Here is a 14,194-nt window from a genome sequence, read left to right as displayed (position 1 = left end):
TTAAACAGGCATTGGATAGGCATATGGAGGATAGTGGGCTAGTGTAGGTTAGGTGGGCTTGGATCGGCGCAACATCGAGGGCCGAAGGGCCTGTACTGCGCTGTATTTTTCTATGTTCTATGTTCTATGTACTCTTCCCTTTATTAATGCTATCTTCATAATTCTCACAGTGTCCAGTCTCTACCTCACTGCCTACTTGTTTTCTCTTCTGGTTCCCAGTCCCCTGCCACATTAGTTTAAAACCACCCCAACATAGTAGCAAAAACTCCCCCAAAGACATTGGTTCCCCTCTGGTTCAGATGTAGACTGTCCATTTTGTAATAGTCCCACCTTCCCCAGAACCAGTCCCAATGTCCAACAAATCTGAACCCCTTCCTCCTACACCATCTCTCAAGCCATGTGTTCATTCTGCCTATCTTGAGATCACTACCTTTGAGGTCCTCCTCTTTAACTTCTCTCCAAGCTCCCTGAATTCTTCTTTCAGGACCTCATCTTGTTTTTACTTATATTATTTGTGTCTATATACACCGCGACAACTGGGTGTTCACCCTCTCATTTTAGAATGCTCTGGAGCCGATTGGTGACATCCCTGACCCGAGCACCTGGGAGGCAACATACCATCCGGGAATCCAGTTTTTGGCCACAGAACCGCCTGTCTCCTCCCCTCACAATAGAATCCCCTATGACTATGGCCCTACGAGTCTTTTTCCCGCCCTTCTGAACAGCAGTGCCCTCCACGGTGCAATGATCTTGGCAATTGCTGCACTCCCCTAGTGAGCCATCTCCCCCAATAGTATCCAAGACGATATGCCTGTTTTGGAGGGAGATGATCACAGGGGACACCTGCACTGTCCTCCTACTCTTTTTCTGTCTTTTGGTGACCCAATCACTGTCTCCCTCAGCAACTCTAACCTGCGGTGTGACCAGTTCACTTAACATGCTATCCACTACCTCCTCAGCATCGCGGATGCTCCACAGTGAGTCCATCCGCAGCTCCAGAGCCGTCATGCGGTCAAACAAGAGCTGCAGCTGGACATACTTCTTGTAAGTGTAAAAGTCAGGAATGTCAGACACATAGCTAAGCTCCCACATCAAGCAAGAGGCACATGCCACGGGTCTGAGGTCTCCTGCCATTGTAAGCTTAGCTTTTATATGAACTAATTAAAACTAAACAATGCACTTAAATATATGAAAAAGAAAGATAAAGAAAAAATAAAAGCCTTACCTTACTGAGTCTTTTTCTTCCATTTAGAGGAGGGGGGGTGCGGGAGGGAAATACTACAGGTGTAGTATCTCAGGTTTAGCCACTGCCCAAATATAAATTAAGCCCTTACCATCCCGGCAGCCCTCGTTTCACTCCTCCTTCTCTCCTCGCTGCTCTGTCAAAATGGTTAGCATTCCTGCCTCTTAGTACCAGGGACCTGGGTTCAATTCCATGGGTGGCTGTCTATGTGGATTTTGCACCTTCTCCTCTTGTCAGTGTGAGTTTCCTCTGGGTGATCTGGCTTCTTCCAACAGTCCAAAGATGTGCAGGTTAGGTGGATTGGCCATGGGAAATGCAGGGTGGGTCTGTGTTGGATGCTCTTTGGAGGGTTGGTGTCGATTTGATGGGCTGAATGGCCTGCCTCCAGGCTGTAGAGATTCTCTGACTCACTGCTTGTGAGCTAGGGGATCAGTACTACCCTCTCCCATCCTACTTGCCCTGAAATTGATGTGTACTTCTTCCTACCATGAGAAGTGACCTCCCCATCAACCTGCAATTACAAGTCTCCTGTCCCCTAGCATCCAGCCACCAACAATTATCTGTAATTTTCCATTCTCTGCCAATCACAGCCCTGTCTATCAGCTGCCATGTTTTTTTCCTGATTCCAGAATAGCGACACCAACGGTCCTCAGCTGAAGATTTCTATCTTTCCAGCTACCAGCCTGCTAGATTATCAATCAGTCCAATTTCCAGCCAGGAAACCGAGTGATTACAGAAAGGACAAATCAGGCCTGGATTTCTGTTCAGCAGGACTTCCAGCTTACTAACAATTCTAGTTTCCACTATCCCCCAACTGTACTACCCCCAACTCACTCTTGAGCAATAGAAAGGATACCAACCCTGTGAGTTTACATTCAATCAACTGGTCCCTTACTGTTAAGGGTGCCTTTAATCATAGGTCACATATTTCAATTCATGTGCTCATTTAAGCAGTTTGCAAATTTATGGACTTTTGTTTATGATGAGCCAAGAGTGAAAGTTCTAAAGGAAAGCAAACAATTAATTTTTAAATGTGTTAACACTTGTATCTGTCACATTCCTTGTATTAATCTACAAGCTACAGATATTAGAACAGTCAGTCCCAGAATTTGACTTTGAGCTGTATACTCTTGATATTTAATCTTCAACTTCATGAAACTGCAGGAACCCTCTGAGGCCAAATAACAATCCAAGCTAAATTAAAATCTCAAGCTAAACAGTTCATGAAATTAGAACCATATAAAGAATTTGGCAGCAAAATTTAATACCCAACAATCAATTTAAAGAAAATTCAGTCCAAATATATGTCCTGCCATTGACATTTTACCTCTTTATTTCTTAGCATTGAAAATCCATGTGTCCTCAGCAACCAAGGATGTTTTGGATGAGTTTGGCAACTTTGAACTGGAACTTCGTGGAGATGTTGAAATGAAGGTATATTTATATTCCATGTTCAACACGATACCATTGTGAATTACATTCAAGAAAGTCCTATTGCTGCATTCATAAATCATAGAAACATGTAAAAGGAGTTCATTTAGCCATGTTACTTATGCTGGCTCTTGGAAACAGCAGTCATGCCTTGTCCTAAATACTTACTTTTTATCCGTTACTCTATAATTCCCTCAAACACAAAATTATTTATGTTCACAAACTTTTCGGTAGAGCATTTCAGAACCCTCAAAGTAAAAAAAGTTTATTTTTGTATGCCATTTGGATCATCTGTCATTGATTCTAAATCTATAATCTTTAGTTATTGACCAACTCAAAGGACAGAGGGTATAGATTTTGCTTTACTAAAACTTCTCATCATTCTGAACATCTTTTAGGTCATCTCATAATCTTCTATGTCCAAAGGTGAACACTCTTAATTTTGCCAACCTCTGATGTCTCTTTTCCCTGGTAAATCCTGGAGATGCTCCTTTGCACTGTTTTTAAGGCTGTCACATCTTTTCTGATGTGTAGAACAATCTGGAATGCTCTAGCTGGAGGCAGTGATTAATAAACTTCTAACTCTTTGAATTCCACCTTTTACAATATTAAACTCTATTAAACATTCAAACATACCACCTTGCTCCGTTAATTTTGGAATTTGTTTCATATTTGCAGATTTAAGTTGTTAGGTTTGCATGGGAAGAACGGAATCCTGGCAAAACTGCTGTAAAATGGGGCTATTGGTCCACTCCTTATTGCCCTTTAGCTAAGTGACTTAGTACATAGAACAGTACAGCACAGTACAGGCCCTTCAGGCCACGATGTTGTGCTGAACATTTATCTTAATCGAAGATCAATCTAACCAACACACCCCTCAATTTACTGCTGCCCATGTGCTGGTTCAGCAGTCGCTTAAATATCCCTAATGTCTCTGACTCTACTACCACCGCTGACAGTGCATTCCACACACCCACACTCTCTGTGTAAAGAACCTACTTCTGTCATCTCCCCATATCTTCCTCTGATCACCTTAAAGTTATGACCCCTCATGACAACCATTGCTGCCCTGAGAAAGAGTCTCTGGCTATCTACTCTATCTATGCCTCCCATGGTTAGGTTAGTTCAAAGAGCAGTTAAAAGTCAACTGGAGTCATATATAGGCCAGATCAGATAAGGACGTCAGATTTCCTTCCATAAAGGTAATTGGTGAACCAGATCAATTCTCACAACAATTGATGATAGTTTTATGGTTACTGTTACTAAGATACTAGATTTACCAATTGAATTTAAATTTTACCAATACTCATTTTGGGACTTGAGCCCATCTACCCAGAATTTGAAACAAGGTCTGCGGGGTTACGAAACCAGTGATATGACCACTACATCACTATCTCCCCACTTTTCACACATTAATTCCACCTCAACTTCACAGTGTACATTTCTCTCTTCCCAACTGACTGGAGAGTTAGCTATCAATAACTGGCGAGCATCAGCAGCTTACTCTTTTATTGAGGCTTGGCCATGGAGGTGGCTCAGTCATCTCACTGGAACCAGGGCCACTATCTCCATTGGTAGCCCCAAGGCAGAGATAAAAGTGGGAGGATGCCAGAATGACCAGGTCAAAAGTGTCCCTTCTGTTAGCTGGGACATCGACCCAGTTCTGGAGAAAAGTATGAGTCTCCTAATTTATACACACCTTACCGCACTCACCACCCATTACCCCCTTAACTCCATCCCATCTCACAATTACCAACCCCAACTTCTGATCCATGCCCACTCATCCAGTGTCCACTACATATGAAATTCATAAGCTCTAAAACAGCACAGGGAAGTCTTTGAGAAACTGTTAAGTCTGTCAAAATAAGCACAGTACTTCATTCCACATAAGAAAACTGTATTAACTTATGTTACCTCTAGATTTGGTTTCTTCCAAACAGACCTCCAAGGTCTGTGCATGGCATTGACTTAAAAAAATCAGTGCTGTGAATGATATCAGCCCACAGCTGGTTATGCACAGACCCTTGGTGGAACTGTACAACTGCACAGCTTAGTGGGAATATTGCCTTTTACTGCTATTAAATCTGTCAATTGTAAACAAGCTGATAATCCCCTTGGCAACATTCATGAATCAATTAGTGTGTTTTCAAACTCAAATAATTCATAATGAAATTACAATGATGAATAATGCCAATAACATCTCCAGTACTGAATACATTAAAACCTTTAAGTCAATCAGAAATTCTGCCTTATGTCTATAGATGTGAAATATTCAAACATCTGAGCAATTTAATGCAAACAAAGCAATTGACACAGAAAATCTGAATTTCATTATTATGCAATGCAGAATTGTATTTTATCAAGAGGATAATGTACTCTAATGCATCAAAAACTTCTTTAGTTCCTCACTGCTGTTAAAATTAATGGTCACTCACCTTTTCAAAGCAAAGTTATATTAAATAAATTATAAACAAATTTAACTTAAACAATTTCATCATGACATATCAAACTGGCAGCATCATTTGAACTTAATTGTGAATTGCTTCCCACCTCAATAGAATCAAGCTTCTACGCATTGCATGACAATTGCTGGTCATCTTCTTGGGTCACGGGGTGGCACAGTGGCTCAGTGGTTAGCACTGCTGCCTCACACTGCCAGGGACCCGGGTTTGATTTCAACTTCGGTGACTGTGTGGAGTTTGCACATTCTCCTCGTGTCTACGTGGGTTTCCTCTGGGTGCTCCGGTTTCCTCCCACAATCCAAAGATGTGCAGGTTAGGTGAATTGGCCATACTAAGTTGCCCATAATGTTCAGGGATGTGTAGGCTAGGCACATCAGCCAGGGGTAAATGCAGGGTAGGAGAATAAGTCTGGGTGGGTTATTCTTCAGAGGTTCAGTGTGGACTTGTTGGGTTGAAGGGCTTGTTTCAACACTGTAGGGATTCTATGGTCTGATATGCCCATTTCCCAATGGTGGTGACAGCATTGAAACAGTTGGACATAAGCACATGAGCTGCCAGAGATGCAGATGGGGTCAGGGATATTGGAATAAGTCTACCTGTCTTTTTTTAATATTAAAAAAAAGCATAAGCCCATCGGATACCACATTCTCACAACGTGCATATCTTGTACAAAAGCTACTATGATGTATTACTGCTCATTATTTGTCAGATACAGTTAAGCATTTCATGTAATGTGGTGTCTAGTGAACAGTGTTGCAAAATTTATCTAATGGATATTCATGCAGATCTCTGACAAGTGACCTCCTTTTTTATGGAAATGCAAATTGAGAGTTCCAAGTGCATTACTCAACAAGTTTTCCATTAGTAAATCACCAAATCCAGGGAGGGCGAATGATATTCAAATGTCACATAGCTGGAACACTATCAAACACCATAATTCAACAAAAACAAATTTAAACATAGTTGCATAAAAACTAATGAAAGACTTGTCAGTCATTTTCCAATGAGTTTATATTAAAAAAATGGTTTTGTCCAGTGTTTTGACATGGAAGATGCATTTATGGCCCAGACAATTCAAAACACGTTTGAGATGCCAAAATACTATACATTGTAGTCATGCAGTTAAAGCTTTTGATTCTATTCTTAAATAGACTTAATTGAATTTACAGATGAGCTTAAATTTATATGACATTGACATATTTGGCTGCAAAATGCTTATATTTTTTAAACATATGACAATCATAGACAGTGCATAATCAAGTGTAAACCAATACTCCATGTTAACTATACATGTTACACTATTGAAAGTAATGGAATAACAATAAGAACAGAACTATAAGAAGCCAATCCAATTATAAATTCAGAAATACTGGAGAAACTCAGTAGGTTTGGTTCCATCTGTGGAGAGTGGAACTGAATTAATATTTCAAGTCTAAAGACTCTTCTACAGAATTGAAGACAAAGTTGGTTTATATGCTGTTGACAAAAAGGGAGGAGGGATGAGTGAAAGAGAAGGTAAAGCTGCCCAGAGCCAAAAAATGAAGGGAATGCTAATGATGGTAAAGAAAAGACTGAGATGAAAAGTAGCTGCAAATGGTAAGTTTAAATAGAACTCCTCCCAATATGTTAGACTTTCTAGGGGAGGGGTTGGGGTGGTAGTAACCACCCTCCACCAGGTTTAAAAGGGTGAAGAGAACCCATCCACATTCCCTTGGATTATCCCACAACATTGGAAAGCAGATTAAAGGGTTGATATCAGTATCTTTCTCAGGAGGTGGTTCTGCCATACAGAACTGACAATTGATAAGATTGGTCAGCAGCTCTTTACAGCCCACAGTAGCCCCAGGAATCATTACTGGGATTTTGAAGAGTTTCCAGTGCTGAAAAGCCCAGTTTGAGAGCTAAAATTCAAGGTTTGGGGATTGCAGAGAAGGAGATGAGTGGGATCAAGAAGCGGTAAATGGAAATTGTCCAGCTTCAAAAGTGAAGCACAGAGCTGATGGGCAGCAGGTTCTGACAGAGTTCCTCCCCTTCTTGTCCAATTCATGCCATGCAGCTGAACCACATCCCCAGCCTCAGAGCAAAATATTCAGGGAGGGGGGGGATGGCAAGATGACACCATCAAGTGAACATAATTGCCAACTTAAAGGGTTTAATATGCCATCTGACACCTCCTGTTCTTTGCCCCCAACCCTTGAAAGTTTAGCTAGATCAGGGCAAGAGATGGTCAAGAAGAAGGCAATCTGCTGGATTTTGCCTGCCCGCCACATTCAAACCGACTGACTGGAGAACATAAAATCCAGTCCCATTATAACAGCCAGATTACCACCCTATTTGAAATCATCAAACATTCTGATAATTTGCTGAGCTATGTATATCATTTAATTATGCCAGAATCAGCCAAATTATCAGGTAGGGTGGTTACTATCACCTCAACACCCTCTGCACCCCCCGCCGCGCCCACCCCCCAACCTCTCAGAAAGTCTAACATACTGGGAGGAGTTCTATTTAAACTTAGCATTTGCAGCTACTTTTCATCTCAGTCTTTTCTTTATCATCATTAGCATTCCCTTCATTTTTTTGCTCTGCTCTGGGCAGCTTTACCTTCTGGTTTTGTTTTGAAGAATATTAACTAATTTCATCAGGAATGTGCTATGCATATTTATTAATGTACATCCATTTTCCTATCTGCATTTTAGGTTGTTTTTTTTTAAAATTCAGCACTCACAATCTAATTAAATTGCTTTCAGTTGCGCTATCCATATTCCTCACACTTTAAATGCTGGGATCATGTCTCTTCTCAATCATCTTTCTTACAATGAAATGAAATCCCTTTCTAATAGGACAGAGTTTGTTTCTGCCCTGCATTGCAGATAAATTGGTTCACTCCCACATATTTGGCTATTTAAGAATTGACAGACTTGATGCAGAGAAGGAAAGCAAATCGGATGTGAATCATGATTTCATTCAGTGCTTGTTGATAACCTCTGGTGGAATAACTAAGGAGTAGTTTTAACAATGACTGTTAAGATTGCCGTGGGCTAAATACTCACTTCCAGCAGCACAAGCGAAAATGATAGGGACTGGAAATCTGAAGAGAGAAAGGGAAGAAAGGCAATAAAAAAGTTCCTTCCTTCAATTTGTAATAACAACAATTTATCATAATATTAATGTCAATACCATTTTCAGTGACTCCACAAAGACCAAAATTAGAGAAACACTCCGACTACTTCATGTGTCATCCCTGACAGATAGGTTTATGTTGGTTGAATGAGCAGAGTGTTCTGTTGGTTCTGAAGAAAACTGAACACATGCATTGCACATTCAGGTCATTGGCCAATCTCACCAATAAAGAAAAGACACATCAATTGACATTTTTAAAGAAATAATTAACCCCAGATGTGAAGCAAAGTGTTTTGCAGTTCCATTCAGAAGTGCTATGTGTGCATATTAATGATCTGAGCTGTTATCATCCTAATGGATTCCTTCAGCTCACTGCTGTAATAATGTGTTGGCTTAGTTCCCAGTTTCCATTTTGCCATTACAAATAAACAGCTGACTCAAAACTGATGCCGTCAGTCGAAGTTCATCCCATTTATATTTTCTCAAAAACATTATATTAATGTGAAAGGGTCCAAGTTCACACATTGCTGTATCCATTACATTCAGATGCTTTCAAACTAGTCATCAAAGCCAAAATGCCAGTTATGAATAGTAACTGAACATAAGGATTGCTGTGAAAAAGCAGGACCCAAAAATCTGACCAGTGATCTTGTGAACAATTTAAATTGCCAGGTACAGCCACAGTTCATTAATTTGAAGGAACAAAATGTGCTTCTATTTTGATTACCCACAATAGCAATTCCCATGAATTCATCAGTATGAGTATTCAACAGTGCCTGATGTACCCTTCACATTACATTTCAGATGTTTTATGGAGAATTATAAATAATATTAATTCAATTGAAGTCTTGCTTTACTCAAAAACATAGATTGAGCTAAATGTTACCAGCCAATGCACTGCTATTAAGTTATATTAGTCCTATAACATTTTACACATTAATTTATCAGGCACACACAGCGCAAACACCTTTATGCTTGTTGTTATTTCACTCATAATCAAGGAATTTGGATGCACAAACATGGTACTAATAGCCAAGATTTTAGTTGCACCCAGGAGATGGGCTGGGAGACGCAGGGGTTTGGAGAGGTAATGGTAAAGTCCTGGGGAAACATGCCAGATTATATGACATATTACTGGCAGCAGGACGGAATGGAAGAAGCTGGTAGCCAACTTACTGCATTAAAGGCCCAATTAGGAGCCATTTTCATGCTATATTTTGCAAGTGATTGGAAATCCCCTGCTGCATGGTGAGGGCTGCCAGCTAGATGAAGTTGGTCTCCTAGCAACAGACAGGGCAGGCTAAATGGAACAAATGACGGGCCGCAGGGAGGGATGACAGTCCTCCTGGCTAAACAATTTTGTCGGAAGGATTTTCCCGATGACACTGAATCCCTTTTTCTTAACATACCTACTGGAGGCCTCACGTCTCCGTTTATATCCCTCAGTGCAAATGCATCTCTGGTAACATTGCTGAAGCTTCAGAGCTGCCTGCCTTCTGATAAGGCTAACAACATCTTGAGACTGCTCACAATCCTTACTTTGGTGGGCACACAGTTGAATCTCTCAATTAGGAGACCACATTCCTGATGAAGGGCTTTCGCCCAAAACGTCGACTCTCATACTCCTCAGATGCTGCCTGATCTGCTGTGCTTTTTCAGCACCACACTTTTTGACTCTGATCTCCAGCATCAGCAGTCCTCACTTTGTCTAAGTAGGCTTTGTAATGCAACGTGTCCCAAAAACTGCTCCTGAACTTCACCTTACTGTTACCAGCACCCTACATTTGCTAATAGTTATGTAGATTCAACAACTTTTTTGGAGGTGGCTAAAGCAGTATTTCTGATCAAATCTGTGCTGGAGAAATAGGTACACATTACATGTGGCTTTAAGTACAGCCTAAATTGATGCATTGTCCATCTGCTGCTTGTTAAGGCTCCTTTGTTTGAACAATGGTTTGAGCAATTCCAATTCAGTTCTTTCCACCTGCAACATGTGGCAATCTCACTCAGAAAAGCCACAGTATGGTTGGTGTGAGAAATGGTAAAAATGTTATACCAATGAAGCAAATTATGCTTTTCTGACTCCAGCTGAGGCATGTTATTGCAACAAAATTCAGAATGCTGTATTCTGAACTGTACTTGACCCCTGTAATAATTAACCCTTAAAGGAGATACCTGAAATGGGATGACCTCCCTTATTAACACACACTCCCCTGGCTATCATATGTTTACATGTTTGGACCATAATGCAAACACGATGCTTAATAAGTCCCAAAAAAGCTTAGCTTTTTGTTGGCGTCTCAAAAGGTTTCGGTGGAACACAGGAGCAGAAGTTGGCCATTAGCTCCTTGACCTTCTTCGGCCATTCATAGAGTTAAGACTGATTTTATAATAACTCCCAAGGAGCCCTAGCAAAACTAGAGGCAATGAAAATCAGGAGAAAAATTCTCCACAATTTGAAGTCATACCTAGCTCAAAGGAAGGTGGTCCCAGTTATAGGAGGTCAGTTATTTCAGTTCCAAGGCATCGCGGCAGGTGTTCCTCAGTATAGTGTCCCAGGGCCAACCATCATCAGTTGCTTCATCAATGCCCTTCCTTTCATCATAACAGCAGAAGTAAAGATGTTCGCTGAAATTTAGACAATGTTCAGCACTATTTGTGAAGCAGTCAGTATCTATATATAGCAAGACCTGGGGAATATCTAGACCTAAAAGGCAAAGAACACTTACACCACACAAGTATCAGGTACTGACCGTTTCTAAGGAGAGGGGATCCAACCATCACCCCTTGACATTCAATGGCAACATTATCACTGAATTCACTACTATCAACATCTGAGGGTTATAATCAAAATCTGAACTGGATTACAAGGCGCAAGTCAAGATTGTCATGGGGCATTGCCTGGATGAGTGCAATTTCATCAACTCTCAAGAAGCTTCACAATAGCCAGGACAAAGCCATATCCTGATTGGCACCATATTCCATATTCAGTCCCTCCACCTATGTTCAGTAGCAGCAGTGTGTATTGTTTACAAGATGCAATGCAAAAATTCACCAAGGCTCCTTGGACAATTCCTTCCAAACCCATAAATGCTAGCATCTCGAAGGACAAGGACAGCAGATACATGGGAAAAGCAAGTTTTCTTCCAAGCGACTCACCACCCTGACTTGGAAATATATCACCATTCCTTCATTATTATGGACCAAATCTTAGAAATCCCTACACCAAATAGACTGCAGCCATTTAAAGGAAGGAAGCTCACTAGCACCCTCTCTATGGCAGCACGGTGGCACAGTGGTTAGCACTGCTGCCTCACAGCGCCAGGGACCTGGGTTCAATTCCCGCCTCAGGCGACTGACTGTGTGGAGTTTGCACATTCTCCCCGTGTCTGCGTGGGTTTCCTCCGGGTGCTCCGGTTTCCTCCCACAGTCACAAAGATGTGCGGGTCAGGTGAATTGGCCATGCTAAATTGCCCCTAGTGTTAGGTTAGGGGTATGGGTGGGTTGCGCTTCGACGGGTCGGTGTGGACTTGTTGGGCCGAAGGGCCTGTTTCCACACTGTAAGTAATCTAATCTAAAAAAAACAATGCTGGCCCAGTCAGTAACAACCTCAACCCCTGAAGGAATTTTCAAAATTGATTGGATTCCATATTCTTTTACTCATTCACCCATCAAATATCTATGATCTCAAATTCTAAACTATTATTTAAATTAGAATCTTTCTTTTTTGTGAGAAGGATTTTCCGAACATGCTTTCTTAATGGAGTCAATCTGATTGTAACACTGTTTTACTTGATCTTTGATACTACATCTCCTCAGTCAAATACAATCATCTATCTTCCAGTGATTACAAATTTATGTTATATAATATCTGCTCATAAGATAACCTTGTAACCTCAGTAACATTCTGATATATGTGGACAGCACCACTTCTAAGGTCAGTGTATCCTCCTTGAGAGGCAGTGCTGAGAACTATCGACTTTGGTACTTTAGGCATCAGTTACAAAACCTCTGTACTTTTCTATTTTAGCATTTCTATTAGTATTTTTTGACTTGCTTTCCACTTTATTACTTAATGATATTTGTACAAATATCCTCTAAATCTCTTTGGTGTTCCATAATTCCAAGCTTTTACCCATTTAAATGAACAGCTAAGCCTTCAACGCAACAGACATTAAGAGTTAAACATGCAAATAGATATACCAAAGTAGTAAACATTCCCAGCCCATCTCAGAAACAGCCATTACTGCCTAAGCATGGACAAATAAGGGATCAAAGTCAGGAAAACCAGGTCTACATGAGGTTAAGACGATGTTGCTTAAGAGCTCTTTGCAGAATATCAAAAAGATGTTTTTTTATATAGTTGACTTAGCTAAATGTGAAACTGGAAGGAATGGGAATATAGTTCCCATTCCCATTGCACTCTGCAAATTGTTACTGCCCACTGCAGGGCACAACCTTCTCCTAAATCCTTCAACTACATTCCTTCCCCTTGAAATAGTTCGATAAGACATGTGCCAGGACCACCAGAAGGGTTTTGCATTGAGAATGGCATCATTGGCTAAATAATAGGTATAGAAAATGCTCAAGGGGGTTAATTAGGTGGACATTGAAGGGATGTTCCTCCTTGTGGAGCAGTCTAGAATAAGAGATTATAAATATAGAGTGAGAGGAGGTAGGTTCAGAACTGAGATGAGGAGAAACTATTTCTGTCATAAGGCTGTGAATCTGTGAAACACAATGCCTCAGAGTGCAGTGCATGCAGAATCAATCAACAGTTTGAAGAAAGAAATAGATATGTTTCTGATGAAAAGGGGGATAAAAGGCTCTCAGGGGTAGGCAGGAAAGTGGAGTTGAGACCAGGATAAGATCAGCCATGGTCATGTTAAATGCAGGAGCAGTCTTGAAGGGCTGAATTGCTTACTCCCACTCCTAATTCCTATGTTTCGGCATTCCTATGTTTAAATCTAATCTCGTCTTTGACTATCTTCCATGTGGATACTTGTCAACATTAACTATTGATTAGCAGGTGGAACAGCAATTTGGCCTGAACTCTCCTCAGCCTTCCTAGTTTTGCAAGATTAAGATCAGTTCCTGCACAAAAATATGCTACCCCTTGGTTAAGGGAACCTAATGCTTCGAATGCATGAAACTAAACCTGACATTTCCCTTGTCAATGTGATTCAGCACATTCTCCAACAAAACTTATGGAAGGATACTTGTTTCAAAGTATTTCTTGCAACTGTTAAAGGATTTATGATTTATGTAAGCTTCCGAGTAATGTTTATTTTATCTTCTTTGAAAGGGTAAAGGCAAATTGAGGACGTACTGGCTACTTGGTGAGCAAAAAGATGTTCCTGACGTCTAATATGGCATCCAGTGTGAATTGCTTGTATGTTATTATACTGCAGAGCAGTGGTTGGTCAAACTGTAGTTTATTTGTTACCAAAACAAATTTTGGCTATGTTTATTTCTGGAGGACAGATCTTATAGAAATAATCTGTAGAAAATATCTAGATGTATCCCGGGTATATTTTATACCTGAACAAAGCTGCAAAACAAGTCATTTTTATTAAGATCTTTTTTTTCTTCCTAGCTGAATACTTTTCAACAATAAACCCTTTTATTTGTGCATTCTATATTAAGATTTATATAATGTGTTTGAGAAGATATGTAAATATAATATTTTCCCCATCTACAAGCTGTATATACTGTGTATCTAAGATATTGCTAAATATTTTGTTCAAATAAACTGGATAAAACTTGCTTGTTTGTTTTTTTTTGGCAGATCTAAAACCCATCAACTCACTTGTTATGCCAAGAACATTTCTTGCTGACTTGATAACTATTGGCAACAATGGTACTCTTTGATCAATTGTTGGATTATAGTCTAGTGACACTACCTCTATGTTATTATCTCCCCATTATATACGCC

General features: G+C 40.3%; 1 protein-coding gene across 1 annotated transcript in view; it reads left to right on the top strand.

The window, feature by feature from the left end:
• The window catches only part of npr2 (natriuretic peptide receptor 2), a 176,706-nt gene extending 162,751 nt beyond the window's left edge, over positions 1-13,955 (top strand). Inside the window, exons 22-23 of the mRNA XM_060821360.1 lie at positions 2,586-2,677; positions 13,565-13,955. Of these exons, the coding sequence (XP_060677343.1) occupies positions 2,586-2,677; positions 13,565-13,627 (155 nt within the window). The 3' untranslated portion in view covers positions 13,628-13,955. The remainder of the gene's footprint in view (positions 1-2,585; positions 2,678-13,564) is intronic.
• Positions 13,956-14,194: the final 239 nt, after the last annotated feature.

The sequence above is a fragment of the Hemiscyllium ocellatum genome, chromosome 1, assembly GCF_020745735.1.
Source record: "Hemiscyllium ocellatum isolate sHemOce1 chromosome 1, sHemOce1.pat.X.cur, whole genome shotgun sequence".
Classification (NCBI taxonomy): Eukaryota; Metazoa; Chordata; class Chondrichthyes; order Orectolobiformes; family Hemiscylliidae; genus Hemiscyllium; species Hemiscyllium ocellatum.
Note: the sequence above shows the minus strand (reverse complement) of the source record. Positions and strands in the feature narration are given on the sequence as shown.